The sequence below is a fragment of the Hemiscyllium ocellatum genome, chromosome 12, assembly GCF_020745735.1.
Source record: "Hemiscyllium ocellatum isolate sHemOce1 chromosome 12, sHemOce1.pat.X.cur, whole genome shotgun sequence".
Classification (NCBI taxonomy): Eukaryota; Metazoa; Chordata; class Chondrichthyes; order Orectolobiformes; family Hemiscylliidae; genus Hemiscyllium; species Hemiscyllium ocellatum.
Window position 1 is genome coordinate 19118702 of NC_083412.1, and position 27009 is coordinate 19145710.

The window sequence follows — 27009 nt, forward strand, 5'->3', positions numbered from 1 at the left end:
GTGTTGGGCCTTGGCCATTCAAGCCTGACAGATTGCGTCGAATGCTATGAAGTCCCCACCCAGACAGCTGAATCAAACCATGTCTGAATCTCTAAAATACTCAATGAATGGCTTGGGGAAACTGCAACCAAAAAGAAAATTAAAACCCACCAACTCCACATTTGATTCCGTTTTTTTCTGATGGGCTCCCGAACACCACTGTCGCTATTTAATCACCTCTGCACCAAAGTTCCAGGGTATTGTGAAAGGAGGGGGCCAGGACCTCCCTCTTCCCAAATCCCCTTACTTAGTCTAGGGATACAAAATTTGCATTGGGATTTAGGGAGAGGTATTGAAAGGTGCCTGACACCAGGGAACTTGACCCCAAACATATCAAGGGAAGGTAGAGACTGCATAAACTGGTAATTTCTGTTGTTTTCAGCATTAATCTGCGACATGATTACATTGCGATCACTTAATTACATTTTTTTTAAAAACAGTACAGCACAGAACAGGCCCTTCGGCCCACAATGTTGGCCCAAACATGACGCCAAATTAAATGAATCCCTTCTGCCTGCCCTTAGTCCAAATCCTGTCCCCTCACCCCCCCCACTTGATTCCTTGCATATTCATGTGCTTATCTATAAGCCCCTCAAACACCCCTATCATATCTGCCTCCACCAACATATGAACAATTTAGTTTTTGTTAAAAATGGCTTGCAGGAACGTCCAACCGTGTTTTACCAGTGGGCGAAAAATTCCGACACTGAAGTAATTTTAAACAAAGAACAGAGGGGAAATCTAGACTGCATGGAGAGGTCAGGGCACAGAAACAACTGGGCAGTGCCAGTGTTTATGCTGTTGGTGAGCTTCCTCCCTCCCGGATTCTTCTCAGCAAAAAGAAACAAACACAGAAGTCAACAAGCAGTCACTAAGTGCGCAATACTCCTGTCAGCATCTAGGAGGATAAAAGGACAAGCTAATGCTCCAGGGATCAGAGTTATGAATCATTAACCCATCGTTTTTCTTTTGCAGGGGCTGGCTGAGGATTCTTCAACAATTTGGATTTTTTTTTAAAAATTCCCATCAGACATGACGAAGTGTTCATTGGAAGGGAATTCTTGTCTGGAAGTACAAAGAGAAATGACAATTCCCAACAAAAGAGGCAAAACTGCAAACTCATTTGCAACTGGGATGCCAAGACTGCAGTGTGGGAGGCCTGATGGAGATGCAGAATGACTGGCAAACATCCTGCACACTTCAGCTCCCCGCCAACTCAACATTCACATCACGTCATGGTACTGGTTCCTTTGTCAACAGCACAGTATTTTTTAAAATCTTAAATATAATCTCATTCCTGCACAATCTCTCGCTGCTAACATCAGACATCAAGACGAAGTGGTGTAGGGTTATACACCATCACAATGGAGAGTCATTTTAAATTGGCTAGTTCTTCTGATATGTCAAAAGGCTGAGATTTCAAGAAATGTCAATTTAATACCGTTTTTCTTAACGTCTGCAAAACTGAAATGATGAGATTACCATTTTTTCTCCAGGTGACGCAGAAATGTGTGATTGCATTTACAACTGCAAGGTTATAATGGGGCCACAAGCAAGTGGTAACCTTTATCCTGCAGTCAGGTGAGCTGAAAGTGCTTTGCTTGGAAACAAAAGGTTGAATGTCAACATGGCAGCAAATACAACAGCCAATTTGCAAACAGAGTTCTCACACGAAGCAGCCAATCTGATGAATGCCAAGACCATCTGTCATGGTACTGGTGGAAACTCAATGCCAGACTATTTCAGAGCTGCCCTGAAGAGCTTCCCATCTATAACAGCATGTAAACTTCGGTTCATCCAATATGCTGCTGTCTGCATCTTATCCCATACCAAGTTCTTCATATCCATCACCACTACCTTACCGACTTACATTGCACTGGTACGCTTTTTCTTAAGGAAACATTCTCTTGCCCTGTGGAATCTGTACTCTGGTGGCAAGCTGAGCACAGGCCAGGTCACCTACTGCTCCACAGTTGCCATTAAGGACAATGTAGAAGAGAAGTTGCCTCGCTGGCTTTTTACTCCCATAATGACACTAAGGTTTGAACCAGAATCCTACCAAATAGCCACTGGGGTTAGCAATTGCTGAAATGTCAGTGGCTGGCACTGAGCCCCACTCCATGACAACGTGCATAAAACCTGAGGGAGAGCCAGCCAAAATGTCACATAGTTGATGGCTGCATTGATGTATTCGGGCAAACATGTGAAGGAACTAATTCACATTCTTCACAGCATTTTACTGTGTAAAGATTGTTTAATTACTAAAATATTTTAGTCAGACTGGTATAGCTAATATCAGGGCAGGAAGATAGCATACATGCCACTCAAAGGTTTTAAACTTTGATATTTAAACAACAAAAGGGGGTCAATGTTGATTCCCCCACTGACAGCACTGAAACAAAATGTCTCTCACGGCTATTTATGAGAGCCTGCTGCACTCAGATTGGCTGCAGCACTTCTTACAGGAACCATCAATCAAAAACATTTATTTTTTTTCAAAATTCATTCATGGGGTGAGGGCACTGTCAGCTAAGGCCAGCACTTATTGCCCATCCCTAATTGCTCAGAGAGTCGTGAAGAGTCAACCACATTGCTGTGGGTCTGGAGTCACACGTAGGCCAGACCAGGTAAGGATGGCAGGGTAAAAACAAGGACTGCAGATGCTGGAAACCAGATTCTGGATCCGTGGTGCTGGAAGAGCACAGCAGTTCAGGCAGCATCCGAGGAGCAGCAGAATCGACGTTTCGGGCAAAAGCCCTTCATCAGGAATAAAGGCAGTGAGCCTGAAGCGTGGAGAGATAAGCTAGAGGAGGGTGGGGGTGGGGGATGACAGTTTCCTGTTCTAAAGGACACTAGTGAGCCTGATGGGCCTTTCCAATGATTAGCAATGGATTCCTGGTTGTCGTTAGACTCTTCATGACAGATTTTTATTGAATTCCAAATCCACCATCTGCCATAGCGCGACTTGAACCTGGGTCTCCACAACATTACCTGGGACCCTGAATTAACAGTCCAATGATAAGACCACTAGGGTGTCACCTCCCCTAATGGTTTCATTAGCAGGAAACCATTTTGGTATTTTTGTCATAAATACCATATACTATATATTTAAAAAACTACATCTCAGTCTTGTGGCCCACCCTAAAAGCGCTGCACAATTATGATAAAAATATGGAGAAGTTCCAAGCTCTAACCTGCATCGTTTTGTGCCAATATGCCGAGAGGGTCGATGTCTTTGCCACAAGCTTGGTTCTCCTGGTTTTCTGGTGGCCTGCAAGTTGTCCCGTTGGGTTGGCTGGGACCATCCTGCTCCCTTGCATTTTGCTGTTCCTGCGCACCACTGTGTGTTCTATCAATGTGACCCCCACCTCCTTTGCCAAACTTGCTGCCAAAACCTCTTTGGTGCCTGGTGTTGTGAGGGCTTTTCCATTTTCCCTTCATTTTGCTGGCAAGATCAGAAACAAGCTATCACTGTTCTGTCGTCCACAATTAAACAGCAAAAGCCACACAAAGCTGGAAATTACAGGCTAGCTCGCTACATTTCACATAACGATACCACTCACTGTGGGCTTTAAGAGCAGACAAGAAAGGGAAAATAGGAGCAAGTTTGTGGCAGTTCACTGTAATTAAAAAAAAAGAAAAATTACTTAACATCACTTGGGTAAATGCTTCTTTAGTATATATATATATGCCAAAATATAGCTGCAGGGTAACAGTGGGACCCTCCATTTCTATACTGATCAGTCATTTATTTAAGAGCACACACTTATTTATCAAGAGAAATAATGGAATGCTTTTTGTGTGTAACCAACATCTCTAAGTCACACACCAGCAATGGTCATATACAGAGGAACCTTGATTATACGAATATCAATTATCCGAATATTGGTTTATCCAAAGGAGATCTCGAGATCCTGCTAGAAACATTACATCATGAGGTTGGGAGGGGCAGTTTTGGAGGGTGGTCTGCATTGGACGGGGTGGACGTGGGCAGGGTTAGGGACGTGGGCAGGGTTAGGGACGGGCGGGCGGTGTTGGACGGAGTTGTTCGGCAGACGGGGGTGGGCGGTGTTGGATGGGGTTGGGGCGTGGGTTGTTGGACAGGGGGCCTTGGACAGGGTTTGGGGCGGGGGTGGGCCCGGGCAGGCGGGGGGTGTTAGATGGGTTTGGGGTGGGCAGGGAGCAGGCAGTGTTGGACGGAGTTGTTTGGTGAGTGGGGAGTGGGTGGTATTGGACAGGGTTGGGGGCGGGGGGCGTTGGATGGGACTGGGGGGCGAGGGGCATTGGACAGGGTTGGGGTGGGCGGGGAGCAGGCAGTGTTGGATGAGGTTGTTCGGCGGGCGGGGGATGTTGGACGGGGTTGGGATGGGCAGGGAGCAGGCAGTGTTGGACGGGGTTGTTTGGTGGGTGGGGAGTGGGCGGTGTTGGACGAGGTTGGGGACGGGGGGGGCGTTGGACGGGACTGGGGGGCGAGGGGGCGTTGGACGGGGTTGGGGTGGGCAGGGAGCAGACAGTGTTAGACAGGGTTGTTCTGCGGGTGGGGGGTGGGCGGTGTTGGACGGGGTTGGGGAGCGTTGGGGTGGGCGGGGAGCAGGCAGTGTTGGACGGGGTTGGGGGGCGTTGGGGTGGGCGGGGAGCAGGCAGTGTTGGACGGGGTTGTTTGATGGGGAGGTGGGCAATGTTGGGGGCGGAGGGCATTGGACGGGGTTGGGGGCGGTGTTGGACGGGGTTGGGGGCAGGTTTGTTGGACGAGGTTGTTCGGCTGGCGGGGGGTGGGTGGTGTTGGACAGGGTTGGGAGTGGGGGGCATTGGACGAGGTTAGTCGCCGGGCGGGGGAGGGGGGGGTGGGGGGGGAAGGCAGACGGTGTTGAGGGGGTGGACGGGAACGGGGCTGGGGGCAGGCATGCCTCGCCCACGGTGTGCTGTGCATCTCCTGAACGGGGAGCAGATTTAACAGAAAACTCTAAGCCCCACAGGAAAGGCATTTAATCAATTAACCGAACAAAATAGTGCCCGTCCATCTCGTTCGGATAATCGAGGTTCGTCTGTACATCCACTCCTCAATCATCACCTATCTAAAATCAGAGAAACCCTTTGCTAGCAGCATCGTGGCTCACCACCACCAGTCCATGGACAACCACAGATAAGCAACTAAGGGCCAGCCCCTGTCAGCAACACGCTGAGAACAAATTAAACAAAAAAAGGAAGAGAGAGAGAAAAAAAAAATCGATGCTGGAACATACACCAATTTCATTTAAACTAGGCCCAACTAAGTAACAGTGCAATTAACACTACCTTATTATATTCATTTAGAGAAACTCAGTACCTGATCTCAACCAGAACTGTGGAAGTACACACAATGGACATATACGTCATGTTTTGCTGCAGTACTACCTTAGATAGACCAAACAAAACTTTGTGAACTGGAGTACGATGGAACACCAGATGGGACTTGGTATTAAGTACATGAGAAATATTATTGCAAAATTCTACTTGAATTCTAATTGTAGTTTTGGGAAAAACGGCTTCGAACCGAGCATTGGGATACAGGAATTTGCCTCAAGCTCAAGGTGCTGTGTTTCCAGCTTAGGCCGAGTCTCACTGGAGCTCTGCGGTAAGCCTGAGACAGTTGGTCAGGGAAGACAGTGCAGGCAACAGAAAGCTGCAGATTCCTTTTCTGCAGATAGAACGTACACTTGCTGCAGTACTCCAGCACAGCTCAGCGGAAGCAGCACATTTACTGCTTGGGAACTCTACAGCCTTCTCGACTCAATATAGAGTTCAACAATTTTTGGGCTTGTCCAAACTTCGCCCATGTCCTTTCTCCAACCCGTAGATACCAGGTCTTCTCATCACATGGTCTGCTATTACACAGAACCATGGTTAGCCACTAATAGTCCCCATTAGCAGCTGTTCATTCTCTTAAGCTAACCGTTATCCATTCCTAACCATTATCCACTCCTCAGCTACTCTCTCTCTTTAGGCTCCATCTCTGCTTACTGTCCAATCCTTAATCCCTAAACTTGTCTTCAGCTCCAAAAAAAAAATTTCCAGTTACCATCAGGTCTGAGAAAGGGTCGTTGAACCTGAAATGTTAATCACGGTTTCTCTCCACAGATGCTGCCAGATCTGCTGCGTTTTTCCAGCAATTTCTGTTCTTGTTTCTGATTTGCCGCATCTGCGGTTCTGTTGGCTTCACTTACTTAAACTGCTGGGTATGCAGCACCTCTCCTCGCTCCTCTTTGTCCTGGCCCATTTTCCTCTTTCTTGCTACATTTTCCAACGTTGGAAAGTTCCTGAAACATAATAAACAAAACAGTGAAGGCCCTTCAACAAGCATTTCGATCGGTTTTGTTGGACTGGATGAGCATATCATGACACTGCAGCGAACAGGAAACAAACATACAAACACAGCTAGGGGCCTCTTGTGGAGCAGTGGTAGCGTCCCAACCTCTAGAGCCAAAAAGACCTGGGTTCAAGTCCAACCTTCTCCAGAAGTGTGTCACAATATTTCTGAACCAGACCATGAGTAAACACTGGCAAGTGCAGCTAATGTCAGATGATAAGCTGTCCCACTTGATTTATGAGGTGTCTTAATCATAAAATGGGAGTTGCAATCAAATAGCAGAAAGCATCATGCCTTTCCTCAGAGTTGAAACAGCCACTGACATCAAGTTGCTATGGCCTGACACACGAACGAGGATACCTGCAGCAGAGGTCCTGGGAGAACATTACCCACCGAAGATCATATTGTTCAGAAATGAATGCAAGTCATCAGTGCAGATGTGGGAGCTGTGATTCTGCACCCATCTCGGAGTCAAAGGATTGTCCCACTCTAGAGACTTGAGCAGGAAATCTAGGTTCGCAGCGCCGTACTGAAAGGGTACATTGTCAGAAGCCCTGCATTTTGCTTGAGATGTCGAGCAAGGGCCCTTGGTGCCCTCTTACATGATTGGAAAAGATCTCTACACTACTTTAAAGGCGACCAGGCAAAGTCCCCTTGTGGGCTTTGTTGATATTTCTTCCTTGAACTAAATCTGAAACCAGGCCATTGGGTCATTGTCACACTGCTGTATGTGGAACAGGGAATGCTTAAACCACCAACCACTTTTCTATCTCGCAACAGGGATTACATCTCAAAAAGTATATAATTGTTTAGGTACCCACGTTAGGCCACTAAGTTGGTCATGGGTGCTTTTCTCAATACAAGTCAGAGAACTAGTGAAATTCAGATTTTTCACACTTCACCAGTTTAACTCTCAGTAGTTAGCGAATAAAAACAATGCTGGAAATGTAAAGATCAAGAGCATCTGTAAATATATAAGATAGGTTGCGATGTCTCAGGATCAGAGTTAAGGGAAGTTCAGAGGTACAACTTTAAATTCATTGACTACAATCTTTTGACTGGTGGAAATCTTACACAGAAAGGTAAATACAAAGAACGCAGTCCATTCAACATTCTGTCATAGAAAAACACTATTCCAAATTCATCTTGATCGACTCTCCAGCTGTATGGTGGGTCGAAGAGAGAAGGAGAGAAGATGTGGTGCTGGGATTACCAGTTTACGTCTTCCTCCACAACACAGGCCTATCCAACAAAACACCCATGCACCGCAATATGGTCCCATTCAGCATGTCTCCAGCATTCAAAATATTAGTAGAAGTGGCTGATTCTGCAAAGAGATGTTCCTCTAATCTAATCGACACCCCGCCTCTGTTTGCTGCTGAACTGTTCACTGGTGAACCAGTGATTGCACGAGTGGTGAGCTGTACGAATGTAAGGAGCATCATTCAGCTGCGGCCTGCACACCCAGAGCAGTGGTGCTGAATCTGCTGGGGAACAGACTGCAAGGGGTGCGTGTATGTAGGGAAGGTAGAAGAGTGAGAGAGAAGAGGAGGCTCTCTCCTTCTCACACACCTGTCCCCTGAAGGACACAGTCACAATGACAGAGAGCACACAGGCAAGTGGAGGGAAAACGACTGTGTGCACATTACAGGGAGGAATGCTGCAAACACGTGGCCGGGAAAGGAGGGGAATGCATGTGAGAGAGCAAGGCAGAGAGGGGAGGTGTGAGAGTTTGACTGAGACGCAGAGAATGGGATAGAGAGACACAGAGAGACAGAGTGAGTCAAAAACCAAATGAGAGGGAGAGAAAAAGAGAGTGGGAGAAAATGTGAGGTAGGGAGAGTGACAATGAGAAGTGAAAGGTTGATGGAAGGTGAGACAGTATGAACAGGAAAGGGAGTAGGTGTGTGAACCTTGAACATGGGATGGACACAAACATCCATCCTTCCTCTCCACCTCTTCCCCTCCAAAAACTGGGAGAGGAGAAAACCCAGGTTGAAAGGCAACCATTACTTTTGACCTCAACTTTCATGTAAATCCTGAGGTCAGCCCAGAGCGTGCGCATGCATGTGTCACAACAGAAGAATGAAAGGTTAATGTTAATTCAACCCAATCTGCACTTCAGCTCTGATCTCCTTCACATCCCCAGTGAATGGACTTGGTGCTAAATCTATTTCTCTCTCTAGCTGTATTTCTAAATCAAAAAGGCAACTAAACACCATAACATAAAAAGCAGAATGAGGCCATTTGGCCCATCAGGTCTGCTCTGCCATTCGGTAATGCATGTATGTCTCTCAACCCCATTCTGCTGCCTTCTCCCCATATCCTTTGATCCCATGACTAATCAGGAACTATCTATCTCTGTGTTAAGTGCATTCAATGGCTTGGCCTTCACTGCTCTGTGACCATGATTTCCACAGATTAACCACCCTCTGGCTGAAGAAATTCCTCCTCATCTCAGTTCCAAAGGGTTGCCCCTTCACTCTGAGGCTGTACCCTTGAATCCTAGTCTCTCCTACATGTGGAGATATCTTCTCCACATCTACTCTATCCAGGCTTCTCGGTATTCAATACTTTCAATCAGATCCTCCCCCTCATCCTTCCAAACTCCATGGAGTATAGACTCCGAGACCTCAACCTCTCCTCATATGACAAGCCTTTCAGCCCCGGCACCATTTTTGACGACATCCTCTGCACCCTCTCCAAAGCCAGCATGTCTTTCCTTTGATATGGGGCCCAAAATTGCTCACAATATTCCAAATGCAGTCTAACCAGAGCCTAACACAGCCTCCTGCTCTTGTATTCCCACCTTCTTGAAATGAAAGCTAACATTGCATTTGCATTCCTAACTTCCAAATGAACCTACATGTTAGCCTTCAGTGAATCCAAAACTAGCACTCCCAACTCCCTTTGCACTTTAGATTTCCGAAGACTAGTTGCTAAATGGGAAAAGGTTATGTCTCTATTCTTTCTACCTGTGTGCATAACCTCAATTTTCCACACTGTGTTCGGCCCATTCTCCTAGCCTGTCCAAGTCCTTCTGCAGCCTCCCCACTTCCTCAATACTGCCTGTCCCTCGACCTATCTTTCTGTCGTCTGCAAACAATGCCCTCAGTTCCTTTGTCCAGATTGTTAATATGTAACGTGAATAGCGGTGTCCCAACACTGATCTCTGCAGACCTCCATTAGTCACCGGCTGCCATCTTGCAAGTCCCCTTTACCCCCATCCACCCCCACCCCCGCCTTGCAGTAGTGAGTACAGTGGATTTTTTTCTTGATGATATGTTTTTGGAGAGGAGTCTCTTGATTAAACTTAAAATATAAGCCATAGCTATTAATTTAACCTGTGGCAGTGTTTTGTAGACGCATAAGACAGTGTTATTTTCTGGGACTGTAGATTGTGAAGGAGCAAAAATGGCCTTTGCAGTGATATGTACTTCTTTCCAGATGTGGGAGTTTAAAGAGAGTTTAAGGGTTACTGCGGATTATATCTGTCATAAATGCTGTTGGATGCAAGTCTTATCAGATTGAGTGGATCGGTTGGAGAGACAGATAGAAGCGATGACGAATTTGCAACAGCAACAGTATGTGATGGATGGCAGTCATAGGAAGAGGGGGAAATCTCAGATACAGTCACATAGTCTGGGTTAACTCCAGGGAAGGTAAGAGAGGTAGGCAGCTAGTGCAGGAGTCTTTTGTGGAAATATACCCATTTCAAAGAGGTATGCTGTTTTGGAAAATGTTGGGGTCGATAGATTCTCAGGGGAACGTAGCACGAACAGCCAAGTTTCTGGTGTGGAGACTGGCTCTAATGCAACAAGGGGTACGTCGGCTTCCAAGAGATCAATTGTGTTAGGGGATTCTGTAGTCAGAGGTACAGACAGACGTTTCTGTGGCCAGCAGAGAAAAAGCAGAATGGTGTGTTCTTTCCCTGATGATCAAGGATGTCTCAGAGAGGGTGCAGAATGTTCTCACGGGGGAGAGGGGCCAGCAGGAAGTCATTGTCCACATTGGAACCAACGACATTGGAAGGGAAAAGGTTGAGACTCTGAAGGGAGATTACAGAGAGTTAGGCAGAAATTTAAAAAGGACGCCCTCAGGGATAGTAATATCTGGATTACTCCCAGTGCTATGAGCTATGAGGGCAGGAATAGGAGGATAGAGCAGGTGAATACATAGCTGAAGAGCTGGTGTATAGGAAAAGGATTCACATTTTTGTATCACTGGAATCTCTTTTGAGGTAGAAGTGACCTGCACAAGAAAGACAGATTGCACCTAAATTGGAAGGGGACTAATATACTGGCAGGGAAATTTGCTAGAACTGCTTGGGAGGATTTAAACTAGTAAGGTGCGGGGGGGGGACGGGACCCAGGGAGATTGTGAGGAAAGAGATCTATCTGAGACGGGTACAGCTGAGAACACAAGTGAGTCAAACAGTCAGGGCAGGAAGGGACAAGGTAGGACGAATAAATTAAACTGCATGTATTTCAATGCAAGGGGCCTAACAGGGAAGGCAGATGAACTCAGGGCATGGTTAAGAACATGGGACTGGGATATCACAGCAATTAAGGAAACATGGCTCAGGGATGGGCTGGACTGGCAGCATAATGTTCCATGATACAAATGCTACAGGAAGGATAGAAAGGGAGGCAAGAGAGGAGGGGGGGTGGCATTTTTGATAAGGGATAGCATTACAGCTGTGCTGAGGGAGGATATTCCTGGAAATACATCCGGGGAAGTTATTTGGGTGGAACTGAGAAATAAGAAAGGGATGATCATCCTATTGGGATTGTATTATAAACCCAGATAAAGTGAGGACTGCAGATGCTGGAGATCAGAGCTGAAAAATGTGTTGCTGGAAAAGCACAGCAGGCCAGGCAGCATCCAAGGAGCAGGAGATTCAACATTTCGGGCACAAGCCTGAAGAAGGGCTTATGCCCGAAACGTCGATTCTCCTGCTCCTTGGATGCTGCCTGGCCTGCTGCGCTTTTCCAGCAACACATTTTTCAGCCTTGTATTATAGACCCCCCGCAATAGTCAGAGGGAAATTGAGAAACAAACTTGTAAGGAAACCTCAGCTATCTGTAAGAAGAATAGGGTGGTTATGGTAGGGGATTTTAACTTTCCAAACATAGACTGGGACTGCTATAGTGTTAAAGGTTTAGATGGAGAGGAATTTCTTAAGTGTGTACAAGACAATTTTTTGATTCAGTAAGTAGATGTACCTACGAGAGAAGGTGCAAAACTTGACCTAGTCTTGGGAAATAAAGGGCAGGTGACTGAGGTGTCAATGGGGGAGCACTTTGGGGCCAACGACAATAACTCTATTTATTTTAAAATAGTGATGGAAAGGAATTGACCAGATCTAAAAGTTGAAGTTCTAAATTGGAGAAAGGCCAATTTTGACAGTATTAGGCAAGAACTTTCGAAAGCTGATTGGAGGCAGATGTTTGCAGGTAAAGGGACGGGTGGAAAATAGGAAGCCTTCAGAAATGAGATAACAAGAATCCAGAGAAAGTATATTCCTGTCAGGGTGAAAGGGAAGGCTGGTATGTTGGATGACTAAAGAAATGGAGGGTTTGGTTAAGAAAAAGAAGGAAGCATATGTCAGGTATAGACAGGATAGATCGTGTGAATCCTTAGAAGAGTATAAAGAAAGTAGGAGTATATTTAAGAGGGAAATCAGGAGGGCAAAAAGGGGACATGAGATAGCTTTGGCAAATAGAATTAAGGAGAATCCAAAGGGTTTTTACAAATATATTAAGGACAAAAGGGTAACTAGGGAGAGAATGGGGCCCCTCAAAGATCAGCAAGGCAGCCTTTGAATGGAGCCACAGAAAATGGGGGAGATACTAAATGAATATTTTGCATCAGTTTTTGCATCAGACTGTAGGGAAATAGATGGTGACATCTTGTAAAATGTCCAGATTACAGAGGAGGAAGTGCTAGATGTCTTGAAACAGTTAAAGGTGGATAAATGGGCTGAGAAGTGGCAGATGGAGTTTAATTCAGATAAATGCGAGGTGCTGCATTTTGGGAAAGCAAATCTTAGCAGGACTTATTCACTTAATGGTAAGGTCCTAGGGAGTGTTGCTGAACAAAGAGACCTTGGAGTGCAGGTTCATAGCTCCTTGAAAGTGGAGTCGCAGGTAGATAGGATAGTGAAGAAGGTGTTTGCTATGCTATCCTTTATTGGTCAGAGTATTGAGTACAGGAGTTGGGAGGTTATGTTGCGGCTGTACAGGACATTAGTTCGGCCACTGTTGGAATATTGTGTGCAATTCTGGTTTCCTTCCTATCGGAAAGATGTTGTGAAACTTGAAAGGGTTCAGAAAGAATTTACAAGGATTTTGCCGGGGTTGGAGGATCTGAGCTACAGGGAGAGGCTGAACAGGCTGGGACTGTTTTCCTTGGAGCGTCAGAGGCTGAGGGGTGACCTTATAGAGGTTTACAAAATTATGACGGGCATGGATAGGATAAATAGACAAAGTCTTTTCCCTGGGGCGGGGAGTCCAGAACTAGAGGGAATAGGTTTAGGGTGAGAGGGGAAAGATATAAAAGAGACCCAAGGGGCAACTTTTTCACGCAGAGTGTGGTACGTGTATGGAAAGAGCTGCCAGAGGATGTGGTGGAGGCTGGTACAATTGCAACATTTAAAAGTTATTTGGATGGGTATATGAATAGGAAGGGTTTGGAGGGATATGGGCCAGGTGCTGACAGGTGGGACAAGATTGGGTTGGGATATCTGGTCGGCGTGGACAGGTTGGACCAAAGGGTCTGTTTCCATGTTGTACTTCTCCATGACTCGAAGTCCATGCCCTTTTCTGCTCCACTATCTCACCGCCTAGGCTCCTCTTCCAATTAACTCTAGCCAGCTCCTCCCCCATATCTTTGTCGATATCTTTACTCAATTGTAATATCATTACCGCTGATTCTCCCTCTCAAACTGCTGGGTGAATTGGATCATATCATAGTCACTGCCTCTTGGGGTTCCTTCACCTTAAGCTCCCCAATCAGGTCTGCCACATTACACCAAATCCATAATAGGCTACACCCTGGTGGGTTCTACCACAAATTGCTCCAACAAAAAATCCATGCCCTAAATATTGCGTGAATTCCTTTTCTTGGGATCTACTACCAACCCGATTTTCCTTAGATAGCTCAGCTTAGTTTCATTTGATAGCTCAGTCCCTCAGCAGATTTAAATGGTCATTATTATTAATTAAAGTTAACAATTTACTGCTTTGGAATTGTTTTCCTTCTCTGAACTCAATTTGCCAAAGCTCAGTTCTTTGAAATTTGCTGGGCATACCCCCAACTAACCGAGAGAAAAACACTATGATGTGGTCTCCCGTGTGTAAAAGGGAGTATGTCATCTCTCTCCAAGACCTGCATCCTCCGATTCCATTCTGCCAACTTGCCCGTAGTAAAGTGCAGCTAAGAGACTAAAAGCACTTCTACATAATGGGGTCAAACTGAAACTGTACCCTGCACTGAAACCTAGTTTACTGCACTTGGGCTGAAGCACAGACTGTAAGAAGCCATAGTGCAAAACTGAGCTTTTTAAAAATGTCAGCAGCTCTAATTCTTTGTAATACTCACGTGAGTACATCTTTCTGAAAAGGCATACACCATACTCCTAAAGGACTCCACTGATTGGATCTTAAGATCACAGCTGGAAATTGTATGGCATTGCAAGATGGGCAACAGCACGTATCTTTATTAACTATCTAATGACATGAGTACTTAAGGAGGCGTAGTTAGAGCTTGTACCTTTTAAAAATGTGACATCTCCAATAGTTACTGGGACTATGCACTAAGAAGGACCAGGAAAGATCACACTATTTGATGGTCCAATTCCTTACCTAAACGAGATAACGCTACAAACTGATCTCACGATCACCAGACTGGAAGAGGGAGAAAATCAGGAATGGTACCCACTACCAGTAATGAAAATGACCTTGTGCAGAAATCACACACTCAAAGAAAAGTAAGTGAGAATATGTTCACAGCAACATCTCCTCCATTATCGATTGCTAGTGACAGGCAGCATTTAGGCTGAAACATGAAGAATGACATTAAGGTCAAAATACTAAAGCTAATGGCAAGGTACCTGGAGATAATTTTACAAAGTTGATAAGGAGAAGGGAGAGTGAAAAGAAGTGATTCCACAGTTGCTGAGCAGGAGGCTTAACGCTGAGCTGGCATCGACATACAATCTGTATGGTGCGGAAAACAAAGACTTCGCATTTCAGAATAAATCAGGCACCCAATATAAAGGCTGCATTGATTCAACAACCTTTGGGAGGTGCAATGCGTAGAACAGGTCAAAGTGCTGGACACAAGAAATTCTAACAGTTAACTCAGCTAACAAATTCACTGGGGCAGCACCAGCTCCTCAACTGGAGCTTAGAGTCTCATTCCATTCCCTTGTCCGCCTTTTATATTTTTGTTTTTCAACTACTTCAAATTCCTTTATCAGGCGGTTTGATCTTTTACCTCAATTGCCACTAGCAGTGGAGTATTCTACGATCCAATCACAAACTCACCCACTCAATTCTTTCAATCTATAAGGATCATGGTTTCCACTCCAAAATACATGCAGTCAGGCATGGACCCAGTGGAGTGACTGACACAAGGTCACTTGCTCTGCTTGATAAAGTCTTCAAACAATCTGCAGCATGATGCATTAATTTCCCCAATAGCAAGTAACAGAACAAACCACTTCATAAGATGGACTGTCACTAGGAATCCCATTAGTGAAAGAATTTACACCTTTTGACAAGTGCCATTCCCGTCCAAATAAGTAAATGAATCGATCATTTCTGTACAAGAGTCATTTTCAGGAAAACAATTAGCCAGGCACACACCAGCAGCTTGTCAGAAAGGCAGTCCAATAAGTGGAGAACAAATTGGGAAACAACAGTTTTGTGATACCTTGCTCAAAGTTTCACCAAGTACCATGTTCGGGACAGAACTCCCGGTGTCAATTTTTGCTGTGTCGTCCAAAATTGAACATTTTCTTGTTAAAACGAGAGATCTGCAAATTCCAGACGATCTGCAAGCTCCCTCAAGTGCATCACGTGTGGGACTATCAAAACCATTCAAACCAAGCAGGCTGAAAATAAGCAGTACAGCATGAACTGAGCACACGTACACATCAAAGTGCAAAATGTGAAACTAATAGACTCTCTGTCAGTGGTACTCTTGCCTCTGAACCAAATGGCCCACGTGCAAGTGGGTTAAACTTTGTTGCCAACAAACTAATTGATCTAGTCAAAGATACTACCTTTTGGAGATGTCAATCTGATGACCTGCCTGCTCATTCCAATGACCATTAAAGATTCCGAGGGACTATTCAAAGCAGAGAACAGAGTTCTCTAGCCTGACCAACATTCATTCTTCAAGCAAAATAATCAAAGCAAATTAACCAGTTATTTATTTATTGTTGAGAGATTTTAGTATGCACAATTGGCTATGTAACAACAGTGACTTCAATTCACAACCACCTCACCCTGGGTAAAACACACTGGGATTATCTTTAGCACATGATAAAGCGATATAAAAATGCTCATTGTTACAGAACCAAAAGAATTATAAATTGGGAATCATCTATAAATCAGTGAAAGTACCAAGTTGTAATTGAAGATGAATAATTACATTGAAGAGAAGGGTTTTCTTTCTTTTACAGATCAAAATTTATGAAACTGAAACCAATGCGAGGTCAGTTTCAGATCAGACTGCATTGTCTGAGGCTGTGACATTCCTCCTTCTGTGGTCAAGGAATGGAATCTGGAGGTCACAATGAAAATTCAAGTATGTCTGACCCCTGAACACCCACTGGGGTCAGAGTGCACGGAAACACTTGGGTAAAGACTGCGCCATCATCAATTCAGTGCATTCACTGTTGCCGCAAATTTTCCTCTCCCCTTCTTTCCAACTTACAAATACCTTGGCATGCACATTCCTCCTCCGGCCTACATCCCAGCATCTTAAACCCAAGTCTCCTACTCAGCACAGATTCTGGCCCACAAAAGCAAAACTGTTCAGGGCCGTGAGGCTCCTCCCTCTCCACAGTCTGCCCAACCTCTCACTGTCGGCAGAATTTTCAAACCCGGGCTAGACATCACAAAAACACAACTGCTTTATCAGGCTGGAAAGCCCGGGCCCAGTCTCTTGTTCCAGAGGTGATATTTATGAGAGTGGCCTCAGCCTGCACCTTAACCTCGGCTGTTTTCAAAGTCATGTGACCAGCTCACCTCCGCCTCTCCTCACGCCACTTGGCAATTTCCTCCGCAGTATCAAGTTTAATTCTTTTAGCGCCTGGCCCGTGTGCCTGTATAAAACAAAGCGGGGTCAAACAAAGAAGAGCATATTTTGTCACAACGATCCAATTTACTTTCACAAAGTAATGTAACAGATGGAAAACTCCAATTTAGCATGACAAGCTTGTGAAAGCCAGACCAGGTAAGGATGGCAGATTTCCTTAACTAAAAGAGAAAATGCAAGTACTATCAAGTTAGCTGGAGGGAAAAGACCCCTTGGAGCACCTACCCCACCCACTTTTGCTCAACTCTGCAAAAAAAAACAGACAAACTGCCAGAATTAACGGGATGACTAATGGGGCTGTTTTTAATAAGGGTCGAATGAGTTGATGTCTGGTCCCAAGAGGCAGAGCTTCAGTCTCACGTTGGACTCCACGTTCAGCGAGTCTGCTCTTTTCGCCCCACAATCCTGAAAAATATCATCTCCCGGTCCCATGCTGCAGCAGTCACATACATCTTGGCTTGTGAAACGACACTGCTGTCACCCATGCTTATGACGAAAAGAGCCACACACATGAGCTGGACTGGTTGCATGCCATCACGAATGCAGAGGGTGAAAGTACAGGCCTGTTTGCTCCTGTGACCTCTGTTGTGGGTTTTACAGAGCAGTGATGTGCATTTTAAATCAGCCTGTAAGCCACCAGTGTCCACAGACCACACACTGAAAAACCATTGCAACAAACCACTTGCATTGTTTTTATCCTTCACCAGAACAAATAATATAGCACAGGAACAGGCCCTTTGACCCCCTCAGCCTGCGCTGACACATTTTGCCCTTCCATACTAAAACCGTCTTCACTTACAGGCAATGACAGTGTGGAGTTTGCACATTCTCCCCGTATCTGCATGGGTTTCCTCCGGGTGCAGTCCAAAAATGTGCAGGTTAGGTGAATTGGCCGTGCTAAATTGCCCGTAGTGTTAGGTGAAGGGATAAATGTAGGGGAATGGGTCTGGGTGGGTTACGCTTCGGCGGGTCGGTGTGGACTGTGGTCGGCTGAAGGACCCGTTTTCACACTGTAAGTAATCTAATCTAATCTTACAGAATCCATATCCCTATATTCCTTTCCTATTCATCCAGATGTTTGAATGTTGCGATTGTGGCTGCTTCCAGCACCATCTCTAGCAGCGTGTTCCAGGCACTCCCCTCCCTCGGTGTGAAAAACTTGCCTTGCACATTTCTTTCAAACATCCCCCCACTGATTGATTCCATTGATCAAATACAACACTTACGTTTCTCCAGTGAATCTGAACCAATTTCTCGTGAGCACGGAATGTACAGTCCTTCACCTTGCACTGCCAGAAACAGACAGAACAATCTGGGTTAATAATATTTTGTGTTACCTTGTCAAACTTCGTTAGCATCCAATGGTGCCCTCGATACTCAAACCACAAGAGAGATTCACCCTCCTCTTTGCTTTATCAAACTTGACTTTTCCTGTTTCTTTCCTGTTGTTGAAGTGACCCTGAAACAAAACCCCATGGCATGGTGGTTAGCCCTCCTGCCTCACAGCACCAGGGCTCCAGTTCAATTCCAGCCTTGGGCGACTGTGTGGAGTTTGTCCATTTACCAAGTGTCTGCGCAGCTTCCCTCCAGATGCGCCAGTTTCTTCCCATTGTCTAGAGATGTGCAGGTTAGGTAGATTGACCATGCTAAATTGTTCCAGTGTGTCCAGGGATGTGTAGGCTCGGTGAATGGGTCAAAGTAATAGGGAGAGGGATAGAAGTGGGGAGTGGCTGGGTCTGGGTTGGATACTCTTCGGAGGGTCAGTGCCGACTCAATGAGCTGAAAGGCCACTTTCCAAACTGCAGGGATTCTATAATTCTCTACTAGAACTAGCCATTTAGACCATAAAATATAGGAGCAGAATTCAGCCCAGAATCTCCTGCTGGTGTCTTCCACTATGGAGACAGATACAAATTACCTATTCATTTGTCCCCCATTACCAATTCTCCAGTCTCATTTTCTAATAGTTCAATGCCCACTTTTAGAGACCTAAAAAGCCCCTTGCAATCTTATTACTTGCTAGCTTACCTTCACATTTCATGCTCTCCCTGCACGTACTGCATTTTCAGTTATCCTCTGCTGGTTTTTAAAGGATTCCCAACGCTCTGGCTTCCCATGAACCTTCACCACACTGTATCATTTTCTTTTGATTTCATGATGTTCCTGACTTCCCCTGTCAGCTACGGTTGACTCCCCTTAGTATGTTGCTTCTTCTTTGAGATGAATTTCTGCTGCACCTCCTGAATTATCCCCAGAAACTGCTGCCATTGCTGCCCAGTCTTCCCTGATAGGCTCCTCCCCTTCCAATCAACTCTGGCCAGATGCTCCCACATATTTTTGCAGTTAGTTTTACTGATTTGTAATACCATTACATCGGATTCCAGCTTCTCCCTCTCAAACTGCAGGGTGAATTGTAGTTTCCTTCCACTATTACCATCTGTCTCCTATGACTGAGCCAATTCTGCATCCACCTTGCCAGTTCACTCCAATACCCTGCAACGTCACCTTTTGTACCAGTCTGCCATGAGGGACATCGTCAAAGGCTTTGCTGAAGTCTGTGTAGATAACATCATCCACTTTTCCCTCATCAATCATCTTCCACACCTTCTCAAAAGAACTTGATCAAGTTAGTGAGACATGACCTTCCCTGCACTAAACCATGCTGCCTCTCGCTAACAAGTCCATTTTCTTCTAAATGTGTATAGATCTTGACCCTGCGAATCTTTTGCAATAGGTTCCCTACCACCGAGGTGAGACTTTTTGCCATCAATTTAATTTCATTTCTCACTAACAAGGCAACCCCATCCCGTCTGCCTGTCCTTTCGATAAGACGTGTATTCTTGGATATTTTGTTCCCAGCCCTGAACCCCAGGGAGCCATGCCTCTGTAATACCCGCAAACTATACCAGCCATTTACAACCTGCGCTACAAGCTCATTTCTCATATTTGGTGTACTGTGTGCATTTAAGTACAATACCCTCAGTCCCGCTGCCTCCATTCTTGTAGTTGACCCTTTATCTGCTGACCCTTTAAATTCCTGACTCTTCCATGCTGTCTTATTACTTACTTCGGAAACTTTAATAATCTCTGCTCAGCCCTCCCTGCCTTTATCTTTTCCCATAATTTTCCATGAAACTGCAGCCCCCTCATGCCCCCACAACTATTTAGTTTAAAGAGCTATCCACAGCCCTAGTTATGCGATACTCCAGGACTCTGCTCCCAGCATGATTCAGGTGGAGTCCGCCCCACTGGAACAGCTCCCTCCTTCCCCAGTACTGGTGCCAATATCCCATAAATTTGAATCCTCTCCCCCACACCAATATTTGAGCCACATGTTTATCGGTTTAATGTGGATGACCCTTTGCCAATTTGTACATGGCTCAGGTAGCAATCCAGAGATTATTACGTTTTTGATTCTCCTTTTGAATTTAGCTCCTAGCTGCTCTTATTCCCTCAGCAGAACCCCTTTCCTCTTTCCAACTATGTCACTCGCATCTATGCGGACCATGACCACTGAATCGTCCCCCTCCCACTCCTCTGTGGCCCACATGAGATATCCTGAACCAATGAAATCCTTCAGTTCCTGGTACTAAATGCGAAGGGAAAAGCACACAAGTCCAAGATGTGTTTGCTTATGAAGCAAACCAACACAAACCCTATCAGCGATCAATTCATGACAGAAAAGTACACCTCGTGGATTTACAAAAATTCTAACTAAACAACAACGGAACAGAGACATTGTTTAAATAAAGCCATGATGGATTATCAGAACATGGAGCACTTGGAGTAACTGCTTGCTGAGGCTGTGACAACATAGTTTGAAAGCAATAAATATTTGGAAAGAGAGAATATAAAAAAACAGGGAAATGGGATTAAGATAGAAAGCTCCAGGTATAGAGCTAGCAAGGTACAGTGGGCTAATTACCTACTTTATTTTTAGAAAAAAATTACTTCAACACACACGTGTCACTCTAAATGTTGCAATCTTTGTTTGCATAATACAGTCAGATTCAGGACAAGGTAATGATTGAATAAATGTCAGAAATTCATCAATTCAATACTGTCCCTGCTACACTTCAGTAATGTTGTTCCAGGGCTGAACAAAGAGATTCTATCCTATTACTAAATGCAACCTTCCTCGGTTTAGGGAAACTTATGCCCTGTAAATTGAAATATTAATAAAATCTAGCTGTACTGAAAACATTGCACACTTGTTGTGTTCATCTCATTTCAGTCAATACGAATGATAGGTCTAATTGCCATGGTACAGTGGGAGCACACCTGCCTTTGACAACCTTGGGTTCAAGTCCTACTCCAGAGACAGGATCTAGTCCCCAACCACCAAGAAAGTGCTGCACTGTCAGCGATGCTGCTCTTCAGATGAGAACTTAAACTCAAGTGGATGAAACAAGACACTCACTACACACTAGTTGTATAAGAACAGAGGAGTTCTTCCAATGTTCTGATTAATTATTTATTTCCCAACGACCACCAATAAAACTGATTTTCCGATCATTTACCTTGTAGCTGCTTGTTGTGCTCAATTGACTGCTGCACTTCCCCACATCACAACAGCGGTGACATGTCAGTAGCCCTTCACAGGCAAGGAGGAACTTTAGGAAAGGTTGCAGGCCTGGAAGTTTCTCCATATTGCAGCACCTTATCATCTGTATTGAGACTCCTCTGTCAATGTCCTTTTCTTTCAGTCACTCTAGCATTTGTCTTAAGCCCAAAGCTGCCTCCTCTCAAAGTTGTCAAAAATTTGTACGAGGTCATCCTACACACAGCAGCCATACTTCAGTTGGTTAGATTAGTTTAGATTCCCTACAGTACAGAAACAGGCTATTCGGCCCAACAAGTCCAAACCAACCCTCCTTAGAGCAACCCATTCCCCTACCCTATACTTACCCCTGACTAACAACACCTAACACTAAGGGCAATCTAGCGTGGCCAATTCACCTGACCTGCACATCTTTGGATTGTGGGAGGAAACCGGAGCACCCGGAGGAAACCCATGCAGTCACCCGAGGTGGGACTCGAACCTGGGTCCCTGACACGGTGAGGCAGCAGTGCTGACCACTGAGCACTTCCCGTATGTGAAGGATATTTGGAATTTAATCAATCCTTAGGCGATCTAAAGGCTTTACTCATGGACAGAATTACACAGGAACAGTTTACCTGCTCACACAAACAAAATCTGTATCAACAAATTTAATAATCACTAGGTATTGTTACAATGTTCTCTAGTGAAACATTGTGATACCTTACCAGCCTATTTGGATAACTTTCAGATTGCAGCAAATCTGACTTATTATTCACAAAATCTCACTGCAATATTTTGATTTGATATTGATAGATTGTTCTCTCACAGCCATGTTAATTGAAGTACTTCTGGCTAATATACAGGTATCTTACTGCCACACTTGGCAGGTTTGTTAAAAGCGCAAAACTTTTCCAAGAGCGTTTACTACATTGCAATTTAGTGTTGTATTTTGATGCACAAAGGCATTTAAGGTTGGGTTTGTACAGTATCTGAAAGCATACAGTTTACAAAAATAGAGCTTAGCATTAAAATTAAAGCATAGAAACGGGCCATCCATTGGCCTTTTGGCCAATACTACCGTTTATGCTTCTCCAGCCTCATGAGTGTAGCGTTCTATTCTTTTCTCTCCCTGCCCTCCAAAGGTTTCGATTTAGATTGCGCATCATCTCAAAGCTGAGTGAAAATTCCACTGTACCACAGCATAGAAAAGATACACACCATCAGGTTTATGACCGAGGAAAAGTTACCACCACCCATCAAGTCTAGATACCTGACACACAGTCTATTTAAGCAGGCGCTAGAACGGGAGCTTGATAAGAGGATCCAGGGGAAGTGGATGGCCCAGTGCCATTATTGCTGGACTATTAATCCGGAGACCCAGGTAATATTCTGGGGACCCAGGCTCAAATCCTGCCCTGACACATAGTCAAACTCGAATTTGCTTAAAATCTGCAATTTAGAGTCTAACTGTGACCATGAAACCATCACTGATTGGTGGCAAACCTCTGTGATTCACTATCATCTTTGAGGGAACTATGCCATCCTTATCTGGTCTGACCTACATGTGACTCCAGTTCCACAACAAAGTGGTTGACTCATAACGACCTTCTGTGCAATTAGTGATGATGCTGAATTCTGGTATAGCCAACGACATCCACGTGCACATATTTTTAAAAAACAAACTCCAGCAAATGCAGTGAAAAGAAGAGAGCTGCCTAACATAAACAATTGACTGGGACTTATCCATTCATTTCCATTCGACCAAATCTTAATGGGTCTCTTCCCAAAAGAATAATGCCAGGCTTCACACTCAGAGTAGAAGGAAATAAATGAGGCTGACGAAAGCTGGGTGCAATTATAGGAAAGGCTAAAATTATTTGATTATCATGCAGTTAACGTTTTCTCTTGCATATGCAATGCAAGCTTAGATGGTCCTGTCTCATCTCTCCCTAATCGACTTGTCAATCAAACACGCTCTCAGCTGCAAACGGAAACTGGAATTCATTTCAAGAACCCAAGGGAAATACACCACATGACCCTCAAAGACTTACATCAATGTTATATTTGACTTTTCAATATTGCCAAGCTTATAAAGCAATGCATCCTATAACTGACTATGAGCACCAACATAGGGGAAATCACTAATGAAAGGCTTGCACTCAGAGAGAGATCACCCTGGCCTTTGGATGATGCTGTTCCGAGTGAAGATGATCCAGTGTTAGATCATGGGGCAGCATAGCAGCAGGTTACATTAAAGTTAGCGGACCACCCCCCCAGTGCATAGACGGAGGTACGTGAAAGCTGTTCTGCTTCAGATTGATCAGTGAGGAGTTCTGCCTGGATCAGTACAGGGACATGAAACATGTTGGGGCAGCTAGAGACAGTCTGCTTCTGACAACCCTCTTTTCGTCCTCTCTTTTTGCCCGCTTGCAATCGATTCCAACAACATGGCTCCTTCCATTGGAATTCCTACTCACAAAATCCAAATTAGAGCACGAGATTATTTTGCTGCCAAAATACACTGACAAAAAACTCAAATTCGAAAAGCTCTGCTCTCATAAACCTAAAAGCTAAATTCCTCAGTTTGTCTGCACTGCTCCTCTAATCTGGGCAATATTATTCAGGCTGGAGGTCAGTTCATAATGGAATTCCCCAGGGGTCGGTTACAGGACCCTTGCTTTTCTGATATAAATATATAATGACGTGTAGGGGACAAGGTCAAAGTTTTCAGATAACACTAAACTTGGAACACTTGTAAATTGTGAGGATGATAGTGTGGAACTTTAAAAACAGTGAGTGGATGGGTAATATAATGAGGTTCAGTGCAGTTTAGTGTGTGGTAAGGCCTTTGAGTTGAAGGAACATTGAAGGACAATATAAAATAAAAGGTACAATTGTAAAGGTGGTGCAGGAGCAGAGGAACCTCAATGTATATGCGCATGGATCATTGAAGGTGACAGGATATGAGAATAAAAAATCCAGTGTTCTTGGCTTTATTATTAGTGACATGGAGTACAAGAGTAGGGAGGTGATGTTGAACTTGTACAAGACACTTGCTAGACCTCAGCTGGAGAACTGTGTGCTGTTGTGGGTGGCCTGGTGACTCAGTGGTTAGCACAGCTGCCTCACAGCACCAGGGACCCAGTTTAATACCAGCCTTAGGCTACTTTCTGTGTGGAGTTTGCACATTTTCCCTGGATCTGTGAGAGCTTCCTCCAGGCGCTCCGGTTTCCCCCACAATCCAAAGATGTGCAGGTTAGGTGGATTGGCCATGCGAAATTGTCCCATAGTAGTAGCTCAGTGGTTAGCAGTGCTGCCTCACAGCACCAGGGTCCCAGGTTCGATTCCAGCCTCAGGTGACTGTCTGTGTGGAGTTTGCACATTCTCCCTGCGTTTGCATGGGTTTCCTCCGGGTGCTCCGGTTTCCTCCCTCAGTCCAAAGATGTGCAGATCAGGTGAATTGGCTATGATAAATTGCCTATGGTGGTAGGTGCCTTAGTCAGAGGGAAATGGGTCTGGGTGGGTTACTCTTCGGAGGGTCAGTGTGGACTGGTTGGGCCGAAGGGCCTGTTTCCACACTAGGGAATCTAATCTAATTAAGTATCCAGAGATTAGGTGGGCTGGCTGTAGTAGGTGTGGGGTTGCAGGGATAGGGTGGGGATCTGGATGAACGTTCTTCAGAAGATCAGTGCAGACTCTGTGGGCCGAATGGCCTCTTTTGGCACTGTAGGAACTCTATGATTATCGAAAAGAGTGGAGAAGCAATTTCTAAGAATATTCCCAGTAATGAGAAACTTCAGTTGAGGACCGATGGAAGAAGTTGGGACTGTTCTCCCTGGAGAGAAGGTGGCCGAGATTGCTAGAGCGTTTCAAACTCATGACTGGACTGAACAGAGTAGATAGGGAGAAGCTGCTCCACCTCAAAAGAGAAAAAGGGCTAGAGGGCGTACATTTAAAGTGGTGTGCAAAACAAGCGAGGGTGAAATGATAAATATGGTGGAGGCAGGTTCAATCGAGGCATTCAGAAGGGCCCTGAATGATTACTTAGATATAAATGGTGTATGGATATGGGAGAAATGGACAGGAGATTGGCACTGGGTATTTGAACTGTTGCTGAATCACCTCCTCCTGCAATATACAATTCTGATAGTTCGGGAGATGACCAAAAGCTTGGCTAGAAAGGAAAATTCACAGAAGGTTTTGTTGGACAGAATCCAAGTATTGCTGAAACAAAAAGGATCTTCTCCAAGTTTTCCATCTTGCATTCATCAGGACAATTCACAAGAATTTCAATGTAGAGTGGGGAAACAACACACCCACTGAGAGGAGAATGCTGGTTAGTTGGCAAGTAGACACTGACTGATAGAAGTATTACCATAAATCAAAAAAAGACAAAATGCTTGAATAAAATGGGTCTTTTCTCGATGATGCTCAGGATTTTGGCAGTGTCTTAAAGAGAGGCAGACTCTCAACAAAATTCAAGGAGAGAATTTCAACGTCTACAGGCTAAATAGTAGAATGCGTGGTCACCAATGGGGTGATGATTTGAATCAGAGATGTTACAAAGGCCAGATTGGTGCAGCACAGTTATTGGTTAGATTAGATTAGGTTAGATTCCCTAGTGTGGAAACAGGCCCTCCAGCCCAACCAGTCCACACCGACCCTCCGAAGAGTAACCCACACAGACTCATTTTCCTCCGACAAATGCACCTAGCACTACGGGCAATTTAGCAAAGCCAATTCGCCTAGCCTGCACATCTTTGGATTGTGGGAGGAAACCAGAGCACCCGGAGGAAACCCACGCAGACACAGGGAGAATGTGCAAACTCCACACAGACAGTCACCCTAGGCTGGATTCGAACCCGGGTCCCTGGTGCTGTGAGGCAACAGTGCTAACCGCTGAGCCACCGTGTAATCCTGGTCTGGAGGAACTTCCAGAATGAAGGGGAGGCAAAGAAAACGACTGGAGAATCAGGGCCACTAACCTCATTTACTGATTCCAGTCAAAAGCAGTAATGTGGCATGATCTAATGACAAGGGACTAATAACGACCTCAGAAAGAATGCTATTTAAAACATTTCACTGCTTAGATGGAAATTTGGAAAGTGAAAAGACCAAATCTGAAACACCACTTATGAAATAACAGAAGTAAATAGAGTGTATAAGTACTTTTAGGCTAACTTTGATACATAGCAGCCTGTCTCCTAAATAGCTTGATGGTGTATAAATGACAACCATGCGTTTTACTAGAACATTCACCATTACAGGATAAAACACACAGTGCCTCCACTTTTTAAAATGTTTGTTCAGGGGATGTGAGCACCACTGGTTTGGCCAGATGGTGGTGAGCTACCTTCTTGATCCAAAGCAGTCTATCTGAAACAAGTACAGCCACAGCAGTTAGGAAGGAGTTTGACCCAGCAACAGTGAAAAGTTGGTGATATATCCAAGTTAGCATGTGAGACTTACTGGGTGCACTCATGCATTTGCAGCCCTCATATCTCAAGAGGCTGTCGTGAGGGTGTTGCTTTGAAACATGCCTTGGCAAGTTGCTACAGTGCATCATGTTGATGTTACATACTGCAACCAGCAGGCTTTAACTCCTCCTCCCATTCCACCACGGACATGTAGGTCCTGAGCCCCCTCCATTGCCAAGTCCTAACCACCCGACGACTGAAGGAGGAACACCTCATCTTTTGAGCTGAAAATGTGTTGCTGGAAAAGCGCAGCAGGTCAGGCAGCATCCAAGGAG

General features: G+C 44.9%; 1 protein-coding gene across 2 annotated transcripts in view; it reads right to left on the reverse strand.

The window, feature by feature from the left end:
* nufip1 (nuclear FMR1 interacting protein 1) overlaps positions 1-27009 on the reverse strand; it is a 39211-nt gene that overhangs the window by 4766 nt on the left and 7436 nt on the right. For both annotated transcript variants that reach the window (XM_060833348.1, XM_060833347.1), the window contains exons 4-7: positions 17941-18003; positions 16645-16721; positions 6243-6335; positions 3234-3484 (exon numbers count right to left, since the gene is read on the reverse strand). In XM_060833348.1, coding sequence (XP_060689331.1) covers positions 3234-3484; positions 6243-6335; positions 16645-16721; positions 17941-18003 — 484 coding nt within the window. The remainder of the gene's footprint in view (positions 1-3233; positions 3485-6242; positions 6336-16644; positions 16722-17940; positions 18004-27009) is intronic.